This window comes from Hyla sarda, chromosome 1 (genome assembly GCF_029499605.1).
Source record: "Hyla sarda isolate aHylSar1 chromosome 1, aHylSar1.hap1, whole genome shotgun sequence".
NCBI classification, from domain to species: Eukaryota; Metazoa; Chordata; class Amphibia; order Anura; family Hylidae; genus Hyla; species Hyla sarda.
In genome coordinates this window covers 292,870,276-292,895,146 of record NC_079189.1, presented here as the reverse complement: position 1 = coordinate 292,895,146, position 24,871 = coordinate 292,870,276, and the positions used below count along the sequence as shown (strand labels likewise).

The 24,871-nt window shown below is 40.7% G+C and overlaps 2 protein-coding genes across 5 annotated transcripts in view; one reads left to right on the top strand and one right to left on the bottom strand.

Moving 5' to 3' along the window:
- The window catches only part of ARHGAP45 (Rho GTPase activating protein 45), a 175,711-nt gene extending 153,912 nt beyond the window's left edge, over positions 1–21,799 (top strand). For 2 of the 4 annotated variants that reach the window (XM_056517558.1, XM_056517538.1), the window contains exons 6-23: positions 1,041–1,113; positions 1,736–1,873; positions 3,253–3,317; positions 5,228–5,338; positions 5,447–5,527; positions 5,917–6,084; positions 6,254–6,391; positions 6,527–6,717; positions 6,819–6,922; positions 8,133–8,213; positions 8,327–8,398; positions 8,980–9,149; positions 9,533–9,721; positions 10,196–10,333; positions 10,762–10,985; positions 15,089–15,311; positions 17,463–17,559; positions 21,232–21,797. In XM_056517558.1, coding sequence (XP_056373533.1) covers positions 1,041–1,113; positions 1,736–1,873; positions 3,253–3,317; positions 5,228–5,338; positions 5,447–5,527; positions 5,917–6,084; positions 6,254–6,391; positions 6,527–6,717; positions 6,819–6,922; positions 8,133–8,213; positions 8,327–8,398; positions 8,980–9,149; positions 9,533–9,721; positions 10,196–10,333; positions 10,762–10,985; positions 15,089–15,311; positions 17,463–17,559; positions 21,232–21,584 — 2,616 coding nt within the window. In that variant the 3' untranslated portion in view covers positions 21,585–21,797. Of the gene's footprint in view, positions 1–1,040; positions 1,114–1,735; positions 1,874–3,252; positions 3,318–5,227; positions 5,339–5,446; positions 5,528–5,916; positions 6,085–6,253; positions 6,392–6,526; positions 6,718–6,818; positions 6,923–8,132; positions 8,214–8,326; positions 8,399–8,979; positions 9,150–9,532; positions 9,722–10,195; positions 10,334–10,761; positions 10,986–15,088; positions 15,312–17,462; positions 17,560–21,231 lie in introns of all 4 variants that reach the window. The other 2 variants (XM_056517529.1, XM_056517548.1) reach the window with 2 other exon arrangements.
- Positions 21,800–21,877: 78 nt separating this feature from the next.
- The window catches only part of POLR2E (RNA polymerase II, I and III subunit E), a 51,693-nt gene continuing 48,699 nt past the window's right edge, over positions 21,878–24,871 (bottom strand). Inside the window, exon 7 of the mRNA XM_056517678.1 lies at positions 21,878–22,150. Coding sequence (XP_056373653.1) covers positions 22,085–22,150 — 66 coding nt within the window. The 3' untranslated portion in view covers positions 21,878–22,084. The remainder of the gene's footprint in view (positions 22,151–24,871) is intronic.

Below are 24,871 nucleotides of genomic sequence, written 5' to 3'. Positions count from 1 at the left end.
TTATTCGAAAAATTGGAAAAGTGGGGTGATTTAAACTTTTATTAGGGAAGGGGTTAATGCATAGTTATTTATTTTTTTACACTTTTTTTTTCCCCATAGGGGACTATAACATGCAATCTTTAGATTGCATACACTCATTAATTCTTCACCATCGGAGAGCATTGATCAGTGTTATCGGTGCTCCATTGCTTCAGCCTGGCAAAGCTGACTGAAAGCCTGAAGCACCGATCGGACAGCAGGGAGGAAGGTAAGACACCTCCCCCGTCCTCTCAGCTAATCGGGATGCCGCGGTTTCGCTGCGGCAGTCCTGATCAGCCCATTGAGCTATCCAGGAACGGAAATAACAGCTTTTAGATGCAACTTTCATCACTGCGTCTAAAGGGTTAAACTGGCTCCAGAAAGTTAAACAGATTTGTAAATTACTTCTATTACAAAATCTTAATCCTTTCAGTACTTATGAGCTGCTGAAGTTGAGTTGTTCTTTTCTGTCTAAGTACTCTCTGATGACACTTGTTTCAGGAGCTGCCCAGAGTAGAAGCAAATCCCCATAGCAAACCTATTCTGCTCTGGGCAGTTCCTGAGACAAGCAGAGATGTCAGCAGAGAGCACTGTTGTCAGACAGATAAGAACAACTAAACTTCAGCTGCTTATAATTATTGGAATGATTAAGGATTTAGGATTTAATAGAAGTAATTTACATATCTGTTTAACTTTCTGGAGCCAGTTGATCTTAAAAAAAAAAAAAAAGTTTTTTCCCCACGAATACCCCTATAATGCCGGACATCAGCCCGATCGGTGGTGTCCAACGTTAGCTGTGGGTCCACCAGGTATGATGCGCGCCCACCTGCTGAGCGCGCAGCATACAGCAGGAGCTTGCAGTGGATGAACATATATGTCAATTTGCGGGAAGGGGTTAAGACAGAATGGTGTGTCAATGTGGCTTTACATTAGAAATTCAGCATATACATGGATGTGCCACATTTTACTTGTAGATATCATGATAAACATTCATTTAAGTCTCAGCCTTTTTCTTTCAACAGTCCATGGAAAGTTTATATGGTGGTCTGTCTGGTAGTGATAATGCACTCTCCAGTGCAGAGTATGTGGATACCGGTAAGTGAAATTGGACCATTGGGATTTTTTTTCATAAGTATTGGCTGTCTGGGCTTGTTGGGAGTTTTGCAACAGCTGGAGGCACACTGGTTGGGAAACACTGGGCTAAACAAACAATTGCTTCTTTATGTGGCACCTCCTCCAAATTGATATTACCTCTCTTTTAATTCATGTGTATTACAATAAAAGTACGTAAATAAATACAGTAAAATAATTATTGGTATTAATTAATGAGATTCTGCTACACTATTTTGAGGTATGCCTTACTACAGCATAGGAGAGCTTACAAGGCATGATCTGTGATCTGTGCAGAGGTCATTGTGTAGGGGGGGGGGGGGCGTGACCATCACCTATTGTAAATGGTGTCCTATCTATATACAGGTGCCACCTTTCACTGTAATTCTGTCTGTGACGATAAAGAGGACATTGCTGGAAAGGGATCTCTATAGAACAGGATGTGTCAGCATATTATTAGTATTAGCGGCCTGACTGACATCTGTAGTATTTCAGGAATATTATTTAATATAGATAGTAAAATGGGCAATTAATGTAACATCACCAGACATTCTTAAAAAATATGTTTAACCTAAAAAACCACTTTGTTCCATTTATGTGACACAAGGAAGCCCTTTAGGAGATGATGTGGATGTTATCCTACAGAGGAGTGAAGGAGGTATACGCGCTGCTTTTCTTTATGCAAAAAACTTAGCAAAATACATGAAAGATCTGGCAAACTATATAGAAAAAAGAAGTATTTTAGGTAAGTTCTAATTAAAGACATATCTTGTGCGGAGTATTCTTTTTTTTTAAACATACCAGTTATTTCCTTAAATGTTTTTTTTTTTTGTGCCTTTACTTGAAACCAAGTAGTGTTTTGTGTCCCACCAAATAATTTGTTTACCAGACGTCTTCCCAATATGTTTGTCTTGAATAAAAATGACCAAATGGGCTAGATGAGAAACATCAGTCTCTGGTCTACCTGAAAATTAGGATAAGCATATTCTTTACATTATATTTGGATCCAGGCATCATTATCTGACCTATATAATATGCCCTCCTTGTAACCACTGTGACAATTATGATAGTGGTTTATAATACAAACAGAATACCTAGAGTTAATCCCAAAGCTTACAATGTATAAGACAAAACCTCTGAATAAAGTACATAAGGGGAAAAGCAGTGAATAGGAGGCAGGGATGGATAGATATATATGAAGTGGTGACATTGTAGGTATTCGAAAATGTTAGGGACCACATATAGAACAGAGAATTCCAGAGAGTGAAGGCAACCTCTGTTAAGGAGACCACCTATTGCTGTGCATGAGGTAAGGCCAGAAAGGGCATTTTAGGGGATATCTGTTGGTAAAGGTAGAAACGTACAGGTTCACAGGCAGTGAAGAAATGCACAGATAGGTGAAGTGACGTGAGAGTGGTGAATTAGTATAGATACATTGGGGAGATTTATCAAATCCTGCCCAGAGGAAAAGTTGCTGCGTTTCCCATAGCAACCAATCAGATCGCTTCTTTAATTTTTCAGAGGCCTTTTCAAAAATGAAAGCAGCAATCTGTTTGGTTGCTATAGGCAACTCAGCAACTTATCCTGTAGACAGGTTTTGATAAAACTCCCCCAATGTCCTCAAATGCAGAAGAGAGCTTGAGAAGGGGGGAGCAAGTGGTCCCCTTATAGTGACTCCGGTCGGCTCATTTTTGCCATGTGTCCGGTTTTGTGACCGGACTTAAAATTGTGATACACCATGGTTTTACGTTCATCGGAAAACCGGATACGGGGCAAAAATGAGCCAACCAGAGTCATTGTCTGACTCCGGTCGGCTCATTAAAGTGAATGAGTTTCGATTCGTGGGAGCTCACGATTTTGAAATTTCCCAATCGGATCCGACAGCCGTAAGGAGGGAACGTAGTGTGAATGCAGCCTAAAACTGTATTTTTCCACTGAAGATTAAAGATACCAACCAAATTAAAGAATGTATGTTAATCCCTGCTTGTAAGGTCTATTTCCCATGGGATTTCTCCTGTCAGAGTGCACTAACCTTGCTTTATTTAGACACTGGCATGTCCTAACGTCATCTTGACTTTTTATTCTCTAAAATCTCCAACTTTGTATATCTCTTGTTTTCTGCAGAGATGGAATATGCTAAGGGCCTCCAGAAACTGGTGAATACATCAAAAAATGCCCTAACTCAGGAGGTATGAAATAATTACTTGTTTCACACCTAAAATATAAATGTACAGAAACATTTGGTTCAGAAGTTTTTCAAAATTTGCGAATGTATTTTAGTTCTTTTAAGGATGCGTTTAAGATAAGGTTTAATTGTCAAACCTATCCCAAGGGCTTTATTAACCTTATTAGGGCCTCTGTAAAGCAGGGGATTTGGACCACTGTAACTAATGGTGCTACAAGATATTTAATGTTAGGGATTAGTCAGTGCTCAATTATAGACCTAAAACCCAAAGTCTTTTCATAGGGCTATGATGTCATGGTAATGCTAAAGTTCACTCACATTTTTAAAAAATGAGGACAATTAAAGTGTCTGACTTTAAGATTAATTACACCAGAAACCTGGGGCACAAGATCCCTATGCGGGAAACTCCCCTAAAATGTAACTTTTATTGTATTCTTCTTTAATAAAATTGTTTAACAAGTGGCAAACTATTGTTAAAACCATTATGTCATAGCTCCAGTTGTAACAGTTAATTGGGATAGCCCAAAGATTCAGTGTGTAGGGAACTGCAGTTTCCCTTTATTGCTGGAATGCCAAGACAATGTTTAAAAACAATTAAATTTGCCTCCCTTGTCCCTTATCCAGCATGCAAACGCAATGTGCAGTCTTATGAGGTCATGAGACTAAGTCCATGCGCAAGCCCAATGTGTAGGCTTATTAGGTCCTGAGATTAAGTCCGTGCGCAAATGCTGTAATAGAGCTTTGTGCGGAGTGTGAATAAAGTTCTTGCTCGTGCGCGAGAAGGAATGAGATCTCAGTGCGATCATGTGATCAGATTAGGAACGGAACATCGGCACACAGTGATTTCCGGAGTGATGAGGTAAGATGTTGTAAGATGGTAGAGAGAGATCCTATTGGTCTCCCCAAAGACCCATATATTGTAACAGAACTATGGATTGGATCCTTACTAAGGAAGTCCAGGACAGGTGAATCTCCCTGCCACTGGATGATGACAACATAAACCTAGGATATATATAAGGATGAACAGACCACGAGGAGAGGTGTTTTCCTATTGATCCTCCTGTGAATGGTGCTAAAGCAACAAAACTAGTAAAAAAAATGAGGGAGGCAAATGTCATTGTTTTTAAACATTGTCATGGCGTTCCAGCAATAAAGGGAAACTGCAGTTCCCTACACACTGAATCTTTGGGCTATCCCAATCAACTGTTACAACTGGACCTATTACATAATGGTTTTAACAATACTGTGTCACTTGTTAAACAATTTTATTAAAGAAGAATACAATAAAAGTTACATTTTAGGGGAGTTTCCTGTATAGGGATCTTGTGCCCCAGGCCATGTGCCCTAGGTTTCTGGTGTAATTAGTTATAAGGTGGTCCCTGACTCCCTTGTGGAGAATTTTGGTTTATTGACTTTACGATTCACGATTAGGCAGTTCACCTAATATTGGCATACACTGGCAAATTGTTTTGCAGGTTTGAGGATAGTGTTTGGCAAATTCAAGTGAATAATAAATCAATAAAAGTAAAAACATCTGAATGATGGGGGTCCAACCACTGAGCGCTCACTCCACTTATCACAACAACAGTGGTCCCTTGTTCCCCTATGAATGAAGTGGCACTGTTCGGGGTGCTACAGTGTTTATGAAACTCCCATTAAAAGTTTATGAGAGCTAAGCAAAATGTTTTCTGCTTACTTCAGCTTCCCAACCATTCTCCGCTTTCCACGAGTAGGCACAAAGCAGTAAATCTATATACTATACAGTGCTTCACAGTTTGAGTAGCCTGTACAATATAGTATGGTGAGACAACAACAGAAAAACTGAATTCAAAAAGTTGTTGTCTAATGATGTTACATAGAAGAAACCATATACAAATGTTGTATTTCTCTTTCTTTATGTGTTTTCTTTTTCAGCCATTCATGCCTTTCCAGTCCATCTATTCAGTAGCTTTGGAGCAGGATCAGGACCATGCACAAGGTGTTCTGCACACAGCATTAACGCTGCAACAGAATACTTTTCTTCAGGTATATCAGTAGCATATTTAGAATGAACTTATGGCAGTGGCATTAATAATAAAAAATACCAATATAAATTTTATATCTTACTTTTAAAATATCCTGCTCTCTCCAAAGCCAGTAAATATGCGGCGTTTAGAACATGAGAAACGTAGAAAGGAGCTGAAAGAGCAGTGGCAGAGAGCCCAGCGCAAATTGGTAAGAACATTTCTTTGTTAAGGCCTATTTAGTCGGGCCAAGTGCGCCCTGAAAAAGGTATTTGTTAATATGCACTTGGTTAGCGGTTGTAGATTGTTTATGCAGCCCTTTAGTTCCATCATTGTTGTCTCCACAAAAAGGAAACGTGCAGCTGAAAACAATGATTTTAATGCCTGTGTAAATGATCATATCAGACAACGAGCATTTTTCCATTTGTTCGCTGATCGTTGGCCCTTTTTTAGGAAACAGTTTTCTTATGAATGCTCATTTGGCTGATAATGGGCTCATGTAACTCTTACTTTCAATATAAAACTATCCTTTAGTGTGTGCTATGTTTTACACTTCACACTTTATGATAATGTTTTTTTTTTTTTTTTATGTAAACTCAGTTAGAGGCAGAATCCAACCTGCGAAAAGCAAAACAGACGTACATGCAGCGTAGTGAAGAGCATGAAAAGGCACAGCACAATGCAGCACGTGCTGAAGAGGAGCAGGGCCACAGTGGAACCAAATCCATTGACAAGAAAAGGAGGGCTGAGGAAGATGCTAAGAACAAGGTAAATATAGGATAAAAAAACAAAAACAGGCAAGGAGTCCTGAATCTTATACATGTTTAGTGTACAGGTTATGCATTATTCAAGCCCAAAATAAATCTTTTTACTGCATACATTTACATTTATTAAGACCCTTCAACTTTAAATATACACTTCATTTTCTTTCATTCAGGCAGAAGAAGCAATGGCAACTTACCGGACATGCATTGCAGATGCCAAAACACAGAAACAGGAACTGGAGGATGTTAAAGTCAATGTTCTTCGTCAATTACAAGAACTCATCAAACAGACTGACCAAATTCTGCGCTCGGTACAGAAAGGCTTCTCAAATATTCGCTTTTTTAAAGCTCTCTTATTCTGAACTAATTCCTATTAATATGTATTTTCTAATATAGTTATATTATTATTATTATTTCTCTTATTCAAGTGTCTTGTGTCTCTCCAGGCAACCATCTCCTATTATCAGAGCATGCACATGGAAACCGCACCATTACCAGTTGGGTTCCAGACATTATGTGAGAGCAGTAAATTGTATGACCTAGGACAACAGTATGCATCATATATAAGACAACTTGGAGCTGGAGCAGAGCCTGAAATTTCTTATGACTTCCAACCATACAAACCACAGATATCAGTGTATGAAACAGTATAGTTTACTCTCTTATCATAAATTATTTAAAAAATATAGGTTCCTGAGAATGAAGTATAATGTTTTAAGATTATTTTTGTATGTGTAGGTCTCCATGCATTCGAAACAGAAAGTCAAGTTTAAGCTCAAAGGATTTTCCATCTTCAGAAAATAAAGATGTTACAGGAGAGGAACGATCTGTGGAGAGAAGAGGTGAGCAAAAGTGTTTTGGCCATACAGTGGCTTTAAAAATACTCATCTCCCCCAACATAATCACATGATGAATTATATAGGTCAACAAGAAAGTATCTTTAATGTCAAAGAGGAAACAAACCTTCACATAGTGATCTACATTCATTGAAGTTATTAAGGAGAAACTGACAGGAGGGTCACCTGCACTGGTATTCCCAGTGCTCTTTCAGCCATGCCCACAGAGGCATCTCCCTCCATCCCACCCACCCCTTCATCCATATTCACTGCTCCTTCTTGTGACGTGACTCATCATCACTCATGCTAACGAAGCTGCATCATCACTCATGCTAATGAGAGCACAAGAAGGAGCAGTGAATATTGATGAAGGGTTGGGTGGGACGGGAGGAAGGCGCCTCTGTGAGCATTGCTAAAAGAGCACTGGAAAATAAAAACATAGCTAGTTTCTTTAAATTAAACTATATAAATGTTGTTGAATTGCTCCACAACATGGATCTGGGTGAGTAATACATGGTTGGAAAGAGTGTCACCCGCACTGTAAACCTATATACCTATCAGCCTAGCATGAGGCACACTACTGTCAGAATCCCTTTAATAACTTCAATAAATGTATATCACTATGTAGAGATTTGTTTCCTCTTTGACATTACAGTTGCTTGCTGGTTGACCTATGTAATTCCTCATGTGATTATGGTATTACAAAATAAAAAACAAAAAATGAAAGGAGGAAGTGGGGAAGATGTGTATTTTTAAAGCTTTGTGTGGCTGACCCACCTGTCAGTTTCCCTTAATAGACATAAGTTATAACAATTTACCACATTTTTAAAGGGGTTCTACAGCCAAATGTTTTCTTTATCCTATATGCCTGGGCTGCCACCATTAAAATAATAAACTTTTAGTTACCTTTCTCTGCTTCCCCAGTGTAACTGATATAGGTCTCCTTTTCTCCGGCCCCGGTCTACTTCCTGGTTTTGGGGCCCGACATATCACACTGTGGCTCAGCTCAATGTCTCGCCTTAGCCAGTGATAGGCTGAGTGGCAATGTGATGTAACGAGCCTAGGCACCAGAAAGAAGGCCGGGCCTGTTATCTGCTGCTCAGCTGATCACTGGCACCACTTCTGGTGTAAGACGGAGATTCAAGTAGGCCATATATTTGTATAAATACATGATTTCATGCAGCTTGAAGTTAATTGATTTTAATCATTTTATTAGGAGGAAAAGGCCATCAAGTGCATAAGTCATGGCCAAGTGCTCTGACTGAAGGAGATCTTACTGAAAGCAAGGAATCACCAGGTACTAAATGTATGAATGTGTAATATCCCACACATCTACTGTATTCTATACAGTCAATTCATCCACAAAACTTTTTTTTCATGCAATATAACATTTGTGATTTATTTGTACAGGCTTCCCAGAAAAGCTGATTCAACCTATTTCACCCACAGGAGAAGAGAACAAAAGACTGCCACTAGAGCAAGGTTGGTCAACACCTTGCCTATCTTTTAAAAGTAAAAATATGAGTACAGTAAAGCAGTGAATAAGAAAGATTATATGCATCAGTACTCTAGGGGAGATTTATCAAGCTGTCTTATAGGAAAATACTGTTTTTTGACTTTTGCAACCAATCCGAGCTTAATATTCATCTGTCCATCATGTGGTTCTGGTCAAATTAAATCTGAGCTGTGATTGGTTGTTGTGGACAACAAAGAGAATCTTTCTATAAGACAGTTTGATAAATCTCCCTCACTATGTGTATCCAAAATTACAGAAAATTTTAAGCCATACTCTTGTTTTATTCATCTGTTGCTATTACGCTGCTGTTTGCAATGGAGGACGGGTGCCAACTCGCAGAGCTCCCCGCCTCCCCTGTTAAAGGGTCAGAGGGTAAAGGAGACTCATTTTGTCCAGATCCTTCCTTCAGCAACACCAGGGGAGCATATGGAACAAAAAGATGATGTGCTATAAAAGTGATTCATGGAATAACCTTTTTAAAAAACACACAAAACAAGATATCAGCTGTAACAAGACATTTTTGGACACTTTTTTTTTTTCTTTTTAGACATTAATGGGCTGCCTACTTCTTTGGATGTACCTATTTCCAGTGGTCCATTCCGTAATGTTGGTTTATCACGAGCAGCTCGGACTCACAGGTTACGCAAGTTACGGACACCTAGCAAATGCCGGGAGTGTAATAGTTATGTGTACTTCCAAGGAGCTGAATGTGAGGAGGTAAGAGAGATGATAAGTTTGAACAAGTGAGTGTGCTATTTGATGAGTAAGAGAACAGTAAAGGGGTTGTCCATCGATCAGGCATTCCCTCTTACTGTTCAGAGCAGAGTGACAGTGGGAAAGCTTCTCTCTGGAGGAACACTGCTCTCCATAGTGAAATGCTTCCCTGTCATAGAGGGATCACTTTCCTAAAGGTCCCCTTAGTGATAACAGCTGGTCACAAGTGGACCTCCTTTTGATATCTAGTTGGTAAAGGATCTCTTGTCCACAGTAAATGCCGCTTTATTCTTAAATTTGTATATGTTAAGAATAAGGAAAGGATGCAAGATATCCCGTGTTCATTGCTTTCTTTATATTCTCTTACATCTCTTTATTTTCCTTAGTGTTCCCTTGCTTGTCACAAGAAATGTCTGGAAACTCTGGCAATACAGTGTGGTCACAAGAAACTGCAAGGTCGATTGCTTTTGTTCGGCAGGAACTTTTCTGAGGCAGCATTGAGATCTCCAGACCACGTGCCTTTCCTTATTCACAAGTGTGTCTCGGAGATTGAAGCACGTGCAATAACCATGAAGGTGATAATTAATTCAATATTCACGTATGGATTCTTTTTTCATATTTCCCCCTAACAGACATAAGCATAACTTTATTATCGATTATTATTACTTGAAATTAGCATATCAATTCACCTTAAAGTTGTATTCCAGCCATTAACATTTATCCCCTATCCTAAGGCTCTAGCAGGAATGGAGTAGCAGTTGCATGTATGAACCACTGCTCCATTCTTTACTCTTGGGATCTGCTGGATCTGCTATCTCCGCAAACTTTCATATACAATGAATGGAGGGAGCCGTGGTTCACACATGCAACTGCCACTCCATTTCAAAAGGAGATTCGGGACCACATTCTCCAGAATGTAGGGGGTCTGTTAATGGCAGGAATACGTGAATAATTGAAAGGTCTCTTGCCCACTGTGTATTCATATATTACTTAAGACAAGAATCCAAATATTTACTGTTTGGTGGTGTTCATCTTTCATTGTCTGACAGGGTATATATCGTGTGAATGGGGTAAAGACACGGGTGGAAAAGCTGTGCCAGGCATTTGAAAATGGGAAGGAGTTAGTTGAACTATCTCAGGCTTCACCACATGATCTGAGCAATGTCCTGAAACTCTATCTACGCCAGGTGAAGTATATTTAGATGTATTTTCCATATTTTTGCTTCTTTCCACTATCCCATAAATCAAGTCCAAGTGTTTTGGGATAAATATACTATAAAATACACAGCTCATGGATACTACATTTTTGGGGGAAATAAATGTTGATCAAGGGATTTATTATGATTCTTCCATATTGGAGTCGGAAGGAATTCTTCCTCTGTAACAGGGCAATTGGCATCAGCCTCAATGAGCTGTTGTGCCTTCATCTCGATCAAAGCAGTAGTGTTATAGGTGGAACTTGATGTACTCTTGTCTCTTTTCAAACTTATAAACTATGTAATGGGCTCAACCAACCTTACAGTAGTTTCACTAAGTTAATGTAAATGTATTCATTCTTCAGCGACACTCCTTACTATATAACCCATGAATAACTCCAATATGTTTATTTCATCAGCTCCCTGAACCTCTAATGCCATTCAGGCTGTATAATGGCTTAATGGGTCTTGCTAAAGAAAGTCTACGTGATGGTGAGACTGGCAAAGCATCCAGACTTGAGGACAAAGGGGCAGAAACTGAGCCAGAGGTTCTGGCCATGGTGGAGAGATTGAAAGAACTGCTACAGGACCTTCCCTATGAAAACAGGGCCACACTGCAGTATTTGATAAAGCATTTATGCAGGTATGTCTACTGTATTGTAAGATGGAAAAAAAATGTTTATTATTTGGAAGAGTGAAAGTAGTAAAAAGTAAGAGATAAAATGTGATCTGTTTGATGCTGCTTGGTCTGGAAGGACATACCACATATAAATACTGTGCTGATAAACAGTGGTCTAGTAGGTAAGGGGGGCCACTGCCATATATAAAGCAGATACTATCTATTAGGTTACATAGACTCTGGTCTTTTTTCAACCTTATCAACTATCAAGTTCAACCTATATCCCTATTGTGTCCCTACTGTGTTTATATAAGGGACACATGAATATCATAGCACACAATTACGAGTGGATTATTAGATGTAAGGAGGTTGTCGTATACTGAGCTATTGGACAGCAAGTGGTCAATAGACTGTTTACAGACTCTCTGCTGTTTATGTTCAGCCCTGGTTGTGACCACTAATGAATAAAATAGCAGTTATTATGATATAATCTGTGTAGAGTGCTTTACCAATAAATTGGTGTTACACGTAAACCAAGGATAAACTAACAAAGTCCTGGATTTTAGGGTGGTTTCCTTTGATCTAGTATAAAGACAATTATCCAAATGTCCAGGACTTGTTTCTAGTTTGGCCACAATTGATAGGATCATTATTTAAATTATATAAGTGTCTGGATTACCTCCAAAGTACAGTTAGGGATTTGTTAGCAGTTAGTAATAGAGCCAACCATGTACATCTGCATTTGTAGGCATGGAAGCTAATAGTCTAGTGAAATGCTATCACATTTTTCTTAAAGGAGTAGTCCAGTGGTGACCTAGTGGTGAGCAACTTATCCCCTATCCTAACTTATCCCCCAGCGGTCGGACCCCCCGCGATCTCCTGTACGGAGCCCCGACAGCCCGCGGGAAGGGGGCGTGTCGACCTCCGCACGAGGTGGCGGCCGACACTCCCCCTCAATACAACTCTATGGCAGAGCCGAAGCGCTGCCTTCGGCAATCTCCGGCTCTGCCATTGAGATGTATTGAGGGGGCGTGTAAGCTGCCGCCTCGTGCGGGGGTCGACACCCGCTATCTCGGCGGAGAGTCGGGGCCCCGTACAGAGAGATCGCAGGGGGCCCCAGCGGTCGGACCCCCCGCGATCTCAAACTTATCCCCTATCCTTAGGATAGGGGATAAGTTTTTCACCACTGGACTACCCCTTTAAGCCTCTTTTTGGGGCTACACATAAAGTAAAGTCTGCCATGTTGTCCAATATCACATTACATTAACATGGGCACTGTCAGAATCACAATCTTTTTATATGTTGTACATCTTGGCAAGACATTAACATTTCTGATATACTTCATACAAATGTGCTCCTTGTTATAGAAATCATGGCTTATAAAAAGCCCACTAGGGGTCCCTATAGCATCCAGAACATACTTCTGTCTGTCTGCAGCATCATCTTTGTTCCAGCTGAAACATAGGCTGGGAAAAAGTTCAATAAGTGAGAACTGTATTAGCACTCTTATGTGCTCACTCCTGTCCTGTATATCAGACTGCAGCACAAAAATATAGAGAGGATGGGGATACAGAGCAGCAGTGACTGGATGAAGAGACACAGCACAGCAGACTAAGGACGGAAGTGAATTCATGGAGAGTGAGGACAAGCTTAGGGCTTGCCTCGTACATGCTTTTTCCTATGCAGGGGATTTCAGAATAAGTGAGCAGTAGAACAGAGGGTTTAAGATCCAAATACAGCAGCTAGACACATAAAAGACATGTTAAACATCTGTATGACTTAGTATAAGCATTTTTTTCTTTAACAGCTGGAGACATAGCAGTTTCCAAATCAGTTATGTTGAGTCATATTTTTGGCATATCTTGTGACTTATTAGTCTAGTTTTCCTGTGCTTGGTAGATTTATCAATGTTTATGTCTTTTAATGTTCAAAATTTTTTAAAAATTGTAATAAATTTTCGCAACTCAGAGCCATTTACAAAGTTGTTTACAAAGGTATAGTTAGAAATTTAGAATTAATTTTAGATTATATTTACAGGTACTGGAGAAAAATTATCAAAACCTGTCTAGAGGAAAAGTTGTCCATGGCAACCGATCAGATCATTTCTTTTATATTTGAAAAGGCCTGTGAAAAATGCAAGAAAGAATCTGATTGGTTGCTATGGGCAACTCAGCAATGTTTCCTCTGGACAGGTTTTGATAAATCTCCCCCATTGTGTTTACTGCAGATTTGATGCTGTCTTCACCTCTTAAGTTACATTGAGTTACGGTGCATTCACACCACATTTTTGCAATACAGTTCCCGTATCAGGTTTTTGATGAAAAACTGATCCCTCAAAACCGGACTAAACTGTATCAAAAAGTGTGTACAAATTTTAACCCGAAAAACTTTTTAACTTTTCACTCCATAATGAATAAAGTTTCACTTGTTTGATTGAAATTCCGAGAAAATGTGCAAAGTCAAAAACCGTATGGTGAAAACCTGATGCAACTGTACGCACATACAGTTCTGTACGGTTCCCATTGACTCCTATGTTTAAAAAAACATATACGGTTTAATACAGTTTTTCACCCAGAGCAAAAACCGTGTTAGGCTAATCCCTATGGGACCTATAACACTGCAAAAAAAAAAGTGGAAAAAAAAAGGGAATAAAGATCATTTAACCCCTCCCCTATTAAAAGTTTGAATCACCCCCCTTTTCCCATTTAAAAAAAACATTGTAAATAAAAATAAACATATGTGGTATCGCCGCGTGCGAAAATGTCCAAATTATAAAAATATATCGTTAATTAAACCGCACGGTCAATGGCGTACGCGCAAAAAAATTCCAATGTCCAAAATAGTGTATTTTTGGTCACTTTTTATATCATGAAAAAATGAATAAAAAGCGATCAACAAGTCCTATCAATACAAAAAGGGTACTGCTAAAAACTTCAGATCACAGCACAAAAAATGAGCCCTCATACCGCCCCGTACACGGAAAAATAAAAAAGTTATAGGGGTCAGAAGATGACAATTTTAAACGTATTAATTTTCCTGCATGTAGTTATGATTTTTTCCAGAAGTACGACAAAATCAAACCTATATAAGTAGGGAATCATTTTAATCGTATGGACCTACAGAATAAAGATAAGGTGTCATTTTTACTGAAAAATTTACTGCATAGAAACAGAAGCCCCCAAAAGTTTCAAAATGGCGTTTTTTTTTTTTTCAATTTTGTCTCACAATGATTTTTTTTTCCGTTTCGCCGTAGATTTTTGGGTAAAATGACTGATGTCATTACAAAGTAGATTTGGTGGCGCAAAAAATAAGCCATCATTTGGAATTTTAGGTACAAAATTGAAAGGGTTATGATTTTTTTAAGGTAAGGAGCAAAAAACGAAAATGCAAAAACAGAAAACCCCCTGGTCCTTAAGGGGTTAATTTATGTGCAAATTTTGCTTATAATTACTGATAAAAAGTTGTGTTGCTATGCTGTGATATAAAGGTGCCTGTGTATATAAAGAGTTGAATGGTATTTTCACAATGAGCCCGCTGCATGCTTTCAGAAAACGTACAGTATTTGGAATTAGAGGTTTCAATTATTCTTTTTATTTTATACTTGACCATTAATTTGCCTGTTAAAAGTGTAAAAATTAGCTGGGCTACTAAAGGTGTAAAATGTGCACAAAACCACTGACAATGAAAGGGGGACGCGATGACCTACCTGTTTATGGTAATCCGCCTTCCCCCCCCACCTTCCGTCAAATGGGCGGGGATGGCATTATACAGTGTGCAGCCTGTGGTGTGTGTTGTACTATGATGGGGGGAGGGGGGGATACATACTTAATAGTCAGGACATCTATTCCGCTCCTGTTTACTGAACTGGATCTTGTGCGCGCTGGCCAGAATACAACTCCCCACCTGTCTTAGTACAGTGTACACAGTATAGTGCCATCTTTGCCCATCTGACGGAGTAGCCCCCCCCCCCCCCCCCCCCCCCCCCCACCCGTGCCTCTCTATAGTTGACAGTATCTCACTTTTTACAAAGAGACAGCAGGTCCTTTTTATATGGTTAATGCAGGAGGTGATACTTTGCTAAATGTGGGACATTATGATGGTTGATTTTGACCCTGATTTCCCTGCAGAGTTTCAGAGCAAGAGCAAATCAATAAGATGAGCCCTAGCAACCTAGGCATCGTTTTTGGGCCTGCACTGATGCGACCACGTCCTACAGATGCTACTGTTTCTCTGTCATCTCTAGTGGATTATCCTCACCAAGCACGAATTGTGGAGGCACTTATTGTTTTCTTTGACAAGATATTCCAGGAGTCTCCTTTAGCCATCGATAAGTTATCAAGGAGCAATGATGTAAGTTTATTATAGAATATTTTAGAGTATCTTGTTTTTTTTAGTTAAAGGGGTACTCCAGTGGTGAAAAATGTATCCCCTATCCTAAGGATAGGGGATAAGTTTCAGATCACAGGGGGTCCGACCGCTGGGGCCCCCCGTGATCTCCTTAGGATAGGGGATAATTTTTTCACCACTGGATATCTCCTTTAAGGGTATGTTCACACGTGCGGATTTTGCTGCGGATTCACCACTGAAGGACCTCCTATATGCTGTCTTTATATGTGCCTGCGTATTGCCGCTCCGAGTAGACACACTGCGATGTGCGAGTCGCCGCGCGCATGCGCAGTATACTCACACATCACGGCAGCTCTCGGCCTAGCTCATTGAGCGGCGCATGCGCGGCTACTCGCACATCACAGTGTGTCTGCTTGGAGCGGCATATTGCCGCTCCGAGCAGGCACATATAAAGACAACATATAAAAAGGTCCTTCAACGGCGGATCCGCAGCGAAATACGCTGCGAAAATCCGCACATGTGAACATACCCTAAAGCAGTTTGAAGTAGCTGTATATTCCAGTAATGCGGATGTAAAATCATAGAATGTTGCAGAATCGTGTAATACCTTTTATTGGAATAACAGTATTTTTATTATGAAGTCTGAAGAATTTCTGAGCACATAAGCAGAAAACACACAGGTTACATTTCACAAATATGCAGGGGTTAAAACAACAGATGTGGAGAATTCACACTAAATTTAGCTATAAATTGTCTAGTTATAGGACCATAGAATGAGAGAGTGAGAGAAAGGTTGAGAATGGTGCCACAGCAGGACATTACGGGTTATAGGAAGTTTTGATTATGCGCTAAGAAGCTCAAATCCACATTTATGGTCTATTCACACGTACAGTATTCTGCGCAGATTTCAATGTAAACTGAACACAGCTTGAAATCCTGCACATCAAATCTGCACAGAATACTGTACGTGTGAATAGACCCTTAGACTAGGTTTCCACTCAGGTTTTTTCTGGTAGTTTTTGGAATTCTGCCACTGCAGTTTTTGAGCCAAAGTCAGAAGTGGATCCATAAGGGAGGAGAAGTATAAGTTCTTCCTTTATATTTGCCTTTTCTTTTGAATACACTTCTGGCTTTGGCTCAAAAACTACAAATGGTAGTTTTCCAAAATACACCAGAAAAAACCTGTGTGGAAACCAAGCCTAAGTCCTCTGTTCTTGGAATCAATAAAGGGGTACTCCAGTGGAAAACTTTAACTTTCTGGCACCAGTTGATTTAAAAGAAAAACAGATTTGTAAATTACTATTATTATTAAATCTTAATCCATCCAGTACTTAATAGATGCTGTATACTACATAGGAAAGGCTTTTCTTTTTTGAAACAGTGCTCTCTGCTGACATCTCTGTCCATTTTAGGAACTGTCCAGAGCAGCATATGTTCCCCATGGGGATTTTCTCCTACTCTGGACAGTTCTTAAAATGGACAGAGATGTCAGCAGAGAGCACTGTGCTCATGATTCAGCAGAGAGCTTTGTGTTTCAAAAAGAAAATAATTTCTTCTGTAGTATTCAGCAGCTAATAAGTACTAGAAGGATTAAGATTGTTTAATAAAAGTAGTTTATAAATCTGTTTAACTTTCTGGCACCAGTTCATTTGAAAAAAAAAAAAAAAAAGTCTTGAAACCGGCATACCCCTTTAAATGTCTTTCCTTCGTGAGTGTTTCTGAAATTTCCCCCAGTATTTTGATTTTAAGGTCATGTGTGGAGTGACGTTTTAGGGTAAAATGGTGTCCAACTGGGGTCCAATAGTCATTTTCTTTATGGTCGTTGATGGAAAATCTGTGTAGATTCATCTCTTCATTGAGTTTCTGATCATTTCCCAAATGTTCTATATCCTATGTCACGCTTTGGGCATTGTATCATGTATACCCCATTGTGAGATGTGCAGAAGTAGAACCCTTTAATGCTGTATGTCCTATTTTGTGCAGATGTGTTGGCAGAGTTTACAGCGAGGTTCGGTCCCACTATCTGTGTTGTTTCTGTGGGTAATTTTCTGTGAAATTAAAAAGCTGTAGGATACAATAAAGGACAGCTTTACATGAATGAACTAGAAGTAAGATTTAATGCTAATATTGGGTATTGATGTGTTTTCTGTGTAGGATGCCTTCTCACAGGGAAGTGCTCCTAAACTGCAAGTCACTGCTGAAGAGGAGGGGCCCGAAATTATAGCGGAATTCCAGTCTACAGCGTTTAGAGGTGAGTTCTATCTGATGTACTAGTCTACCCTACAGTGCAGCTTTAGTACCTCACCGTATTAGCCCATATAACGTATTCATAGAGAGGCTGTATGTTCAGACAGGAGCAGATGCAGCCATGCGTAACCACATAAACCTTCCCCATTGAATTTTTATTTTTTTATACTACATTCTTTCTTATGAGTCTTTGGCACCTGTACAGAAAGCCCCAGTTGATAAAAGACTCTAAAATTGAGTGGGGGGGGGGGGGGGGGGGGGGGGACGAATCCGTTGCATTTTTAGTAACATTACAATTTATTTTACATTTTAGTTTCATTTTGAAAATAAGGAAAAATCCTCCACAGATAGTTGCTGATCGCTGTTTTTAAAGTAAGGGTGCATTCACATGACTTTTGCCATACTGTCTTGCATCAGTTTTTTTGGGTGCATTATATATGCCTTAAAAACTGACAAAACTGTATGCAAAGTGTGCTATAAAATTTAAACTGCATACAGTTTTAAAAACATTTACGTTTTGAATTTAGACGTCCGCTTGCATCAGTTTTTGCAGATAAAAAAATAAAAGTATACTTATTTGGCATTAACACTTTCTTGCAATAAAGTTTAGATTGTTTTATTTTAATTCCAATGAAAGTAGGTGTGGCTTAACATGTTTAAGAAGAAAACCATCCCAAAAACCCATCCGTTTTTCATTGACTTCAATGGTAAAAAAAATAAAAGCTATACAGTCGTTTATGGTTTTCAAACAGGACACAACTGTAGTAGACTGCAGTTTTGTGTATCCAGGGGTGTGGAAATTTTATAAAAAACTACTTGTCCATGGGACTAAAATGGAGCAAAATCTACTTGTCCCTCATGACGATCCACTTGTCCCGGCCAATTTTCGCTTTTACGCTCTCATTTTTTCCTCCTCGCCCTATAATAGCCATAACTACCTACTATAATGACACCTTTTAATTTTTCAATAACATGTTCTCCGAACCAAAAAATATATATATATTTAGGGAAGTGAAATTGAAATAGTAAAAGATAATTTTGCAGATTTGGTGGTTTTCTTTTCTACGCCATTTACCTTGTGGTTGAGGTAACATGTTAGTTTTATACTTTAGGCGCCTGGTTACAGCGATACCAGATTTGTATCGTTTACGTCATGTTTTACTAATTCTGAACGTTTTCTAATTTTTTTAATTGCCATTTTTTAACCCCTGTAGCTTTATTTTTTTTCCACATACCAGGCTGTATGAGGGCTCATGTTTTGCGCCATAATCTGTTTTTTGTATCGGGACCATTTTGGCATTGATCTGACTTTTTAATCGCTTTTTAGCTTTTTTTCTGGGATATTATAAAAATTGCAAATCTGTGGTTTGGTATTTTTTTTACATTTACCGTACGGGATACATAATGTTATATTTTAATAGGTTGTACAATTACGCACAAAGCGATAACGAATATGTTTATTTTAATTATGTTTGCATGTTTTTATATAGGAAAAGGGGTTGATTTGAACTTTTAACATGGAAGGGGTTAATGCAGCGGTCTTCAAACTGTGGCCCTCCAGATGTTGCAAAACTACAACTCCCAGCATGCCCGGACAGCCAACGGCTGTCCTGGCATGCTGGGAATTGTAGTTTTGTAACATCTGGAGGGGCACAGTTTGAAGACCACTAGATTAATGTGTCTTTCAAACTTTTATTAAAACTTTTTTTTTTATTTTTTTTTACATTTTATTAAACTTATATGAGGAATCATTAGATTCTTCAGACAGATGAATAGATTCTATTGAACTCTATTAATCTGTGTGCTCTGTGATCCATTGATAGAGCCTGGTCCAGACAGGATCTATCAATGACAGAGCCGGGACAGGAGGAAGCAGAGGTAAGTCCTCCGGCTACCTCTATAGTGGATCGCCCCCCCTGCGATCGCGCTGCGGGGGGGGCGATCCACCCCACTAGCCCACCAGGGAGCATTCACATCTCCCTTTAGACGCCGCTGTCAGCTTTGACAGTGGCGATCTAAAGGGTTAATAGCCAGCCGCGGCGATCGCCGCATGCTGGCTATTAGCAGCGGCCCCCGGCTACTGAGAACAGCCGGAGGCTGCAGAGTATGGAGCGGGCAGGAGTCCCGAGCCCACTCCATACAGACTGCAGAGCGCCGCATGCATCTCACCGTGCAGACGCGCCTCCTCCCCCCAGCTCTCCGAAGCTACAGCTGGGGGGAGTGAAGGCAGAGGACGCAGGTCTGCACGGGGAGCAAGAAGCCACGCCCCCTCATCTCCCCCCGCACGTCTGCAGAGCAGGGGAGAGAAGACAAATACACAGCTTCTCATCTCCCCTGCTCTGCTTCCGAGGATACAGTTTTTTTTTTGTCGGAGGCGGCAGAGTATAGAGCGGGCAGGAGTCGCTCCATACAGACTGCAGATCGCCACCGCACTTGTCAGGTCCGGCCCTGCTTGCCCGAAGCCCGGCTAAGGGCCGGACAAATTCACCTGCCCGGCGCCCAAAACTGCTAGTCCCGGGCGTCGGGCGATAGGAATTCCACATCCCTGGTATGGTAAAGAAAAATGCACAAAACCCAACATGACCGAAAAACTTACACAACCTGAGGCTTCTTGTTGCATGGGATGTCATCTATGTATACGGTTGTATACTGTTTTCCTATACAAAATTGTATGCAGGAACTATACAGAAAAATAGTTCTGTGACTGCACCCTTATAAAAGGGCCTTTTTGTTTGCTGAGTTGTCTACTCCCTATAGCCCTGCTTTGATTGATTGATACACAAAGCTTGGCTGGGCAGGGAGGAGGCGTGAAAATATGGTTGTTTTCTTACCACAGCACCTATCTGCAGCTCTGGACCTGATATGGAGAGGACAGATTCACCATGCATCACTGAACCACATCTGTCTGTGGTATTAAAACTTGGCTCTATTCACTTCAATGGAACTGAGCTGCAAAACCTCATTTAACCTGCAGACAGGTGTGGTGCTGCTTTTGGGAAGAAATTACCTCAGTTTTTTGTTTCTGGTATACTGGTTTTCTCCTCGCCTTTTCACTTTAGGCTGGAGCTGCATGGCAAGTTTGGCCAGAGAACTATAGATTGCTTAGCTGAAATGCAGAAGAACATGGGCAAAGCAAATGGGGGACACACAGCAACCCAAAAGTGGTAATGACCCAGCAATTGAAAGAAATCCATACAAGATGCATGTATTGCATCTGTTAGGTCATGATCGCAGCATGGAGAACACAACTAGAGATGAGCCAAGTTACAGTGATTCGATTTGTCACAAACTTCTCGGCTCGGCAGTTGCTGACTTTATCCTGCATAAATGAGTTCAGCTTTCAGGTGCTCCAGTGGGCTGGAAAAGGTGGATACAGTCCTAGGAGAGAGTCTCCAGCCCACCGGAGCACTTGAAACCTCCTAGGACTGTATCCACCTTTTCCAGCCCACTGGAGCACCTGAAAGCTGAACTAATTTATGCAGGAAAAGTCATCAACTGCCGAGCCGAGAAGTTTGTGACAAATCGAATCACTGTAACTTCGCTCATCTCTAGACACAACAATCTTTGATAATCCTGCCTTGCAGAAACTATCTGCTCTGCACAGCAAAATACAGATGTCCTCCCTAAATATATAATATTGTATTGTAGTTTCTAACAGTTTATTCATTACTTTCAGCATCCATTGGATCATCTGTAGATTCAGAATCGGAGTCAGATGGTGGTGAGGACATCCCAAGCACATGGGAATCCACAGACCCGCAAGCTGCATTTTCAAAACAGCGTAGTGAGACCAACACAGATGATATCCCTTACATTGGAGCAGATGCACAATCCGAGTCGGAGGATGATAATGTTCCAAGTCAAGGAAATTTAGCTGAAAATAACACAAATCAGTCTAACAATGTACTATTGACCACCCAATTTCTGAGAACCCCTCTGCGCTGCCATCGTCCTCTTCCTGTTGTCCGTATGCTACAAAGAAGAATTGCATTGAGCTCTTCAACTGACCGCTGTCCACAGTTTGTATAGGTGACTGCAACCTCCTATGGGATTTTCCCTACAAAGTGCCTTGCGAAGCAAATATTCATTATTTAAAGTGTAGATGTGATTTTAATAAAAGCAGCAGCTTTCTGCTTTGTGTGTCCAGGAAATCCAGGAATATAACTTCATCTATCCTCACTAGCAATGGTACAATAGCAGTTGTGCCGATACAGAGAGATTGTGCATTCACGGGTGGTAATGTGTGTAACTGCTTAAAATGAAAGTCACTTTTTTTCCTTTAAAAAGTTGTCAAAATGCATTTATTTACTTACAGGGTACAGGGCAAAAAAAAATCACTTTATAAAAGCTAAATATACCATACCTGTGCCACTTTAAGAAATGCATATACAAAGCAATGCAGGTCATGAAATATACTCCTAGCTTTCATGATAAAAAACCAAATACAGAATATATCATCCTGGAATATCTTCTTGAGGCCTCCTTGAGCTGTTTCTTCATAATGTCCATTTTAATATGTGCTCCAGACCTCACTGCACTAAACGGTACGTGATGTAGCGGCCAGCAGTCTCACTGGGACGAATGATTTTTACCACCTGCAAGACAGAAGTTTCACCTACTAAATAAAAAGCAAACACTTTACATTCACATACAGTGGCCCAGATTTACTATTGCAAATGCTCCGGAATTTTGGCACTATGGCAGAGGAAAAGTTGACTAGTTGCCAATAGCAACCAGGTTGCTTTTTTTTTTTTTAGAGGCCTTTTTAACCCCTTCCCGACTCATGATGAGGGGAACATTACATGGGCCCATGACTATTAGCACCTGACATGTGAGATTGCTCCGATGTCAGTCATTTAACTGTGTCCGGAACATTGAGTTCTGAATGCAGTGTGTGGGCTTCCGTGTTCACGCCCACTGCCGTCGCGCCCCCTTCCCACAGACTTTCATTGAGGAACTCAATGTTCCGGACCCTGGAGAGTGGAGTAACCCTTTAAATGCCATGATCAATAGCAATCACAACATTTAAACCTTAAAGACGCGCGGCGTAAATGTACGCCCTGCTCAGGTACTATGACGCATGCTCAGGAGCCGAGTGCTCATCATATCTGGATGGTCGCGGCAGCTATCAGTGGCCACGACCCATGGATAGTACTGGACATCACTTATCAGGACATTATTTCTTTAGACACGGCAATCAAAGTTGATCGCAGCGCTAAAAAATGTAAAGAAAAAAAAACTTATCCTGACTGCTCAGCAGTGCTGACTGGTACACCCTTGGCGAAATTGCGGAGGATGGCAAAAATGCTCTTATTTTCCTCCTCACCATCCGATTGGCGCTCCAATGCTCTAGAAAGCCATGGCTGCCTGGAGCAACGGAGTGCAATGCAGGTAATAGTCCATGGTACTGCCGTGTGCTTAAATGTCTGAACTATTAAAATAGAACAAACCGCACAGTCAATGGCGTACATGTAATAAAATATATATATCATAATTGAATATTTTTGGTCACTCTGTACACCATAAAAAAGTGTATCAAAAGCAATCAAAACCAAAATTAACAGATAACGGTGCAAAAAAATAAATAAATAAAATAAAAAAAAATAAGAGCCCCTCATACAGCCCCATATATGGAAAAATAAAGTTATAGGGGTCATGCAAAAAGTTATTTTTTATACCAACTAAAACCTATACAAATTGGGTATTGTAATCGTATGGACCTACAGAATAAAAATAAGGTGTCATTTTTACCAAAAAGTGCACTGCATACAAACGGAAGCCCCCCAAAGAATTACAAAATGGCGTTTGTTTTTTGTGTGTTTTAATTTTGCCCCACAAATAATTAGTTTGGCTTTGCTGTAATTTTGAGGTGAAATGATTGATGCCAATACAAAGCACAAATTGGTGGTGCAAAAATCAAGCCCTCATTTTCTGCAAAACTGAAAGTGCTGATTATTAGAAGGTGAGGAGGGAAAAAAAGGAAAATTCCTGCTTCCTCACAGGGTTAAGTGCTGGCAATCCCTGGTATTTGGGGACCCATTGCCGCCAATGCACCCCCCCCCCCCATCCTCCACGCACGTGGTGTAATAGAAGAGGGATGATGGGTTGCTGAGGAAGCCTGGAGCCTTACCTCACTGATTATTGAAGGCTGCCTTAGGCCATGTTCACACGGCAGAATTTTCTCTGGCACGGAGATTCCGCTGCAGCAGAATCCCATTGAATTCAATGGTATTCTGCTGCACTGTGCACACAGCGGAATTTCCGTGCCAGATGTTTCTGGTGCGGAAATTCCATTTTCAGTGTCCGCACAGACAATGAATGTCTTCATTATTTGTGCAGAGTCCACAAGGAATGCATAGCAGTCTACAAGATGGCACTTTCCTGTGTAGTCCTAACGCCGGCAGATCTCTACCTGGAAAAGTTGGGCAACCACTAGGGCTGCACAATATATCGCAATCAAATCAAGATAATTGCAGATTGCGATTTCGCCCTTTCGCCTGTCGCAAAATTTAGCAATTATGTAGTTACTACTCACGCCGGAAAGGCCGGGCTAAACAGCACAGGAGCTGAATTTCAGGTGAAACTCTGGCAGCTGCCGATCCCGTTTCTGGTCTCGGAGGCAGCTGTATGCTCAAACTCCGTGCAGCACGGCCCAGCCCCTCCGGCATGAGTCTCACCGTCTCTCCACCCAGCAGTGCCTAGCACTGGAAGGAGGTGCCTTAACCCCACCATGGCTGGCCGCTGTTTATATACGGTACAGCCGTGGGGCAGGAGTTTATAAAGCGAGCTCAGGAGCGGAGCTCGCTTCATGCTGGCTAATGCCAGGCATCACTCATTTTGGTGAGGTCTGGCATTAACCGGGCATGCGCAGAAAGCACATGCCGGTAGCTTAGTGGAGCTGATCGGGACACCCGTGGTAAAACCTGCAGGGCCCCGATCAGCTGAGAGGGGGGCGGAGGTTCCGCTCAGCGCTCCAATAATGCCTCCGCAGCCTGTAGTAATGGAGCGCCAATAACAGTGATCAGTGCTGTGCTATAGGCTCCTATGGCGCAGCACTTATTACTTGCGATCTAGTGATTGCAGACACTGTGTCTCCAGCTGTTGCAAAACTACAACACCCAGCATGCCATTGGCTGTCTGGGCCTGCTGGGAGTTGTAGTATTGCAACTAGAGATGAGCGAACTTACAGTAAATTCGATTCGTCACGAACTTCTTGGCTCGGCAGTTGATGACTTTATCCTGCATAAATTAGTTCAGCTTTCAGGTGCTCCTGTGGGCTGGAAAAGGTGGATACAGTCCTAGGAGACTATTTCCTA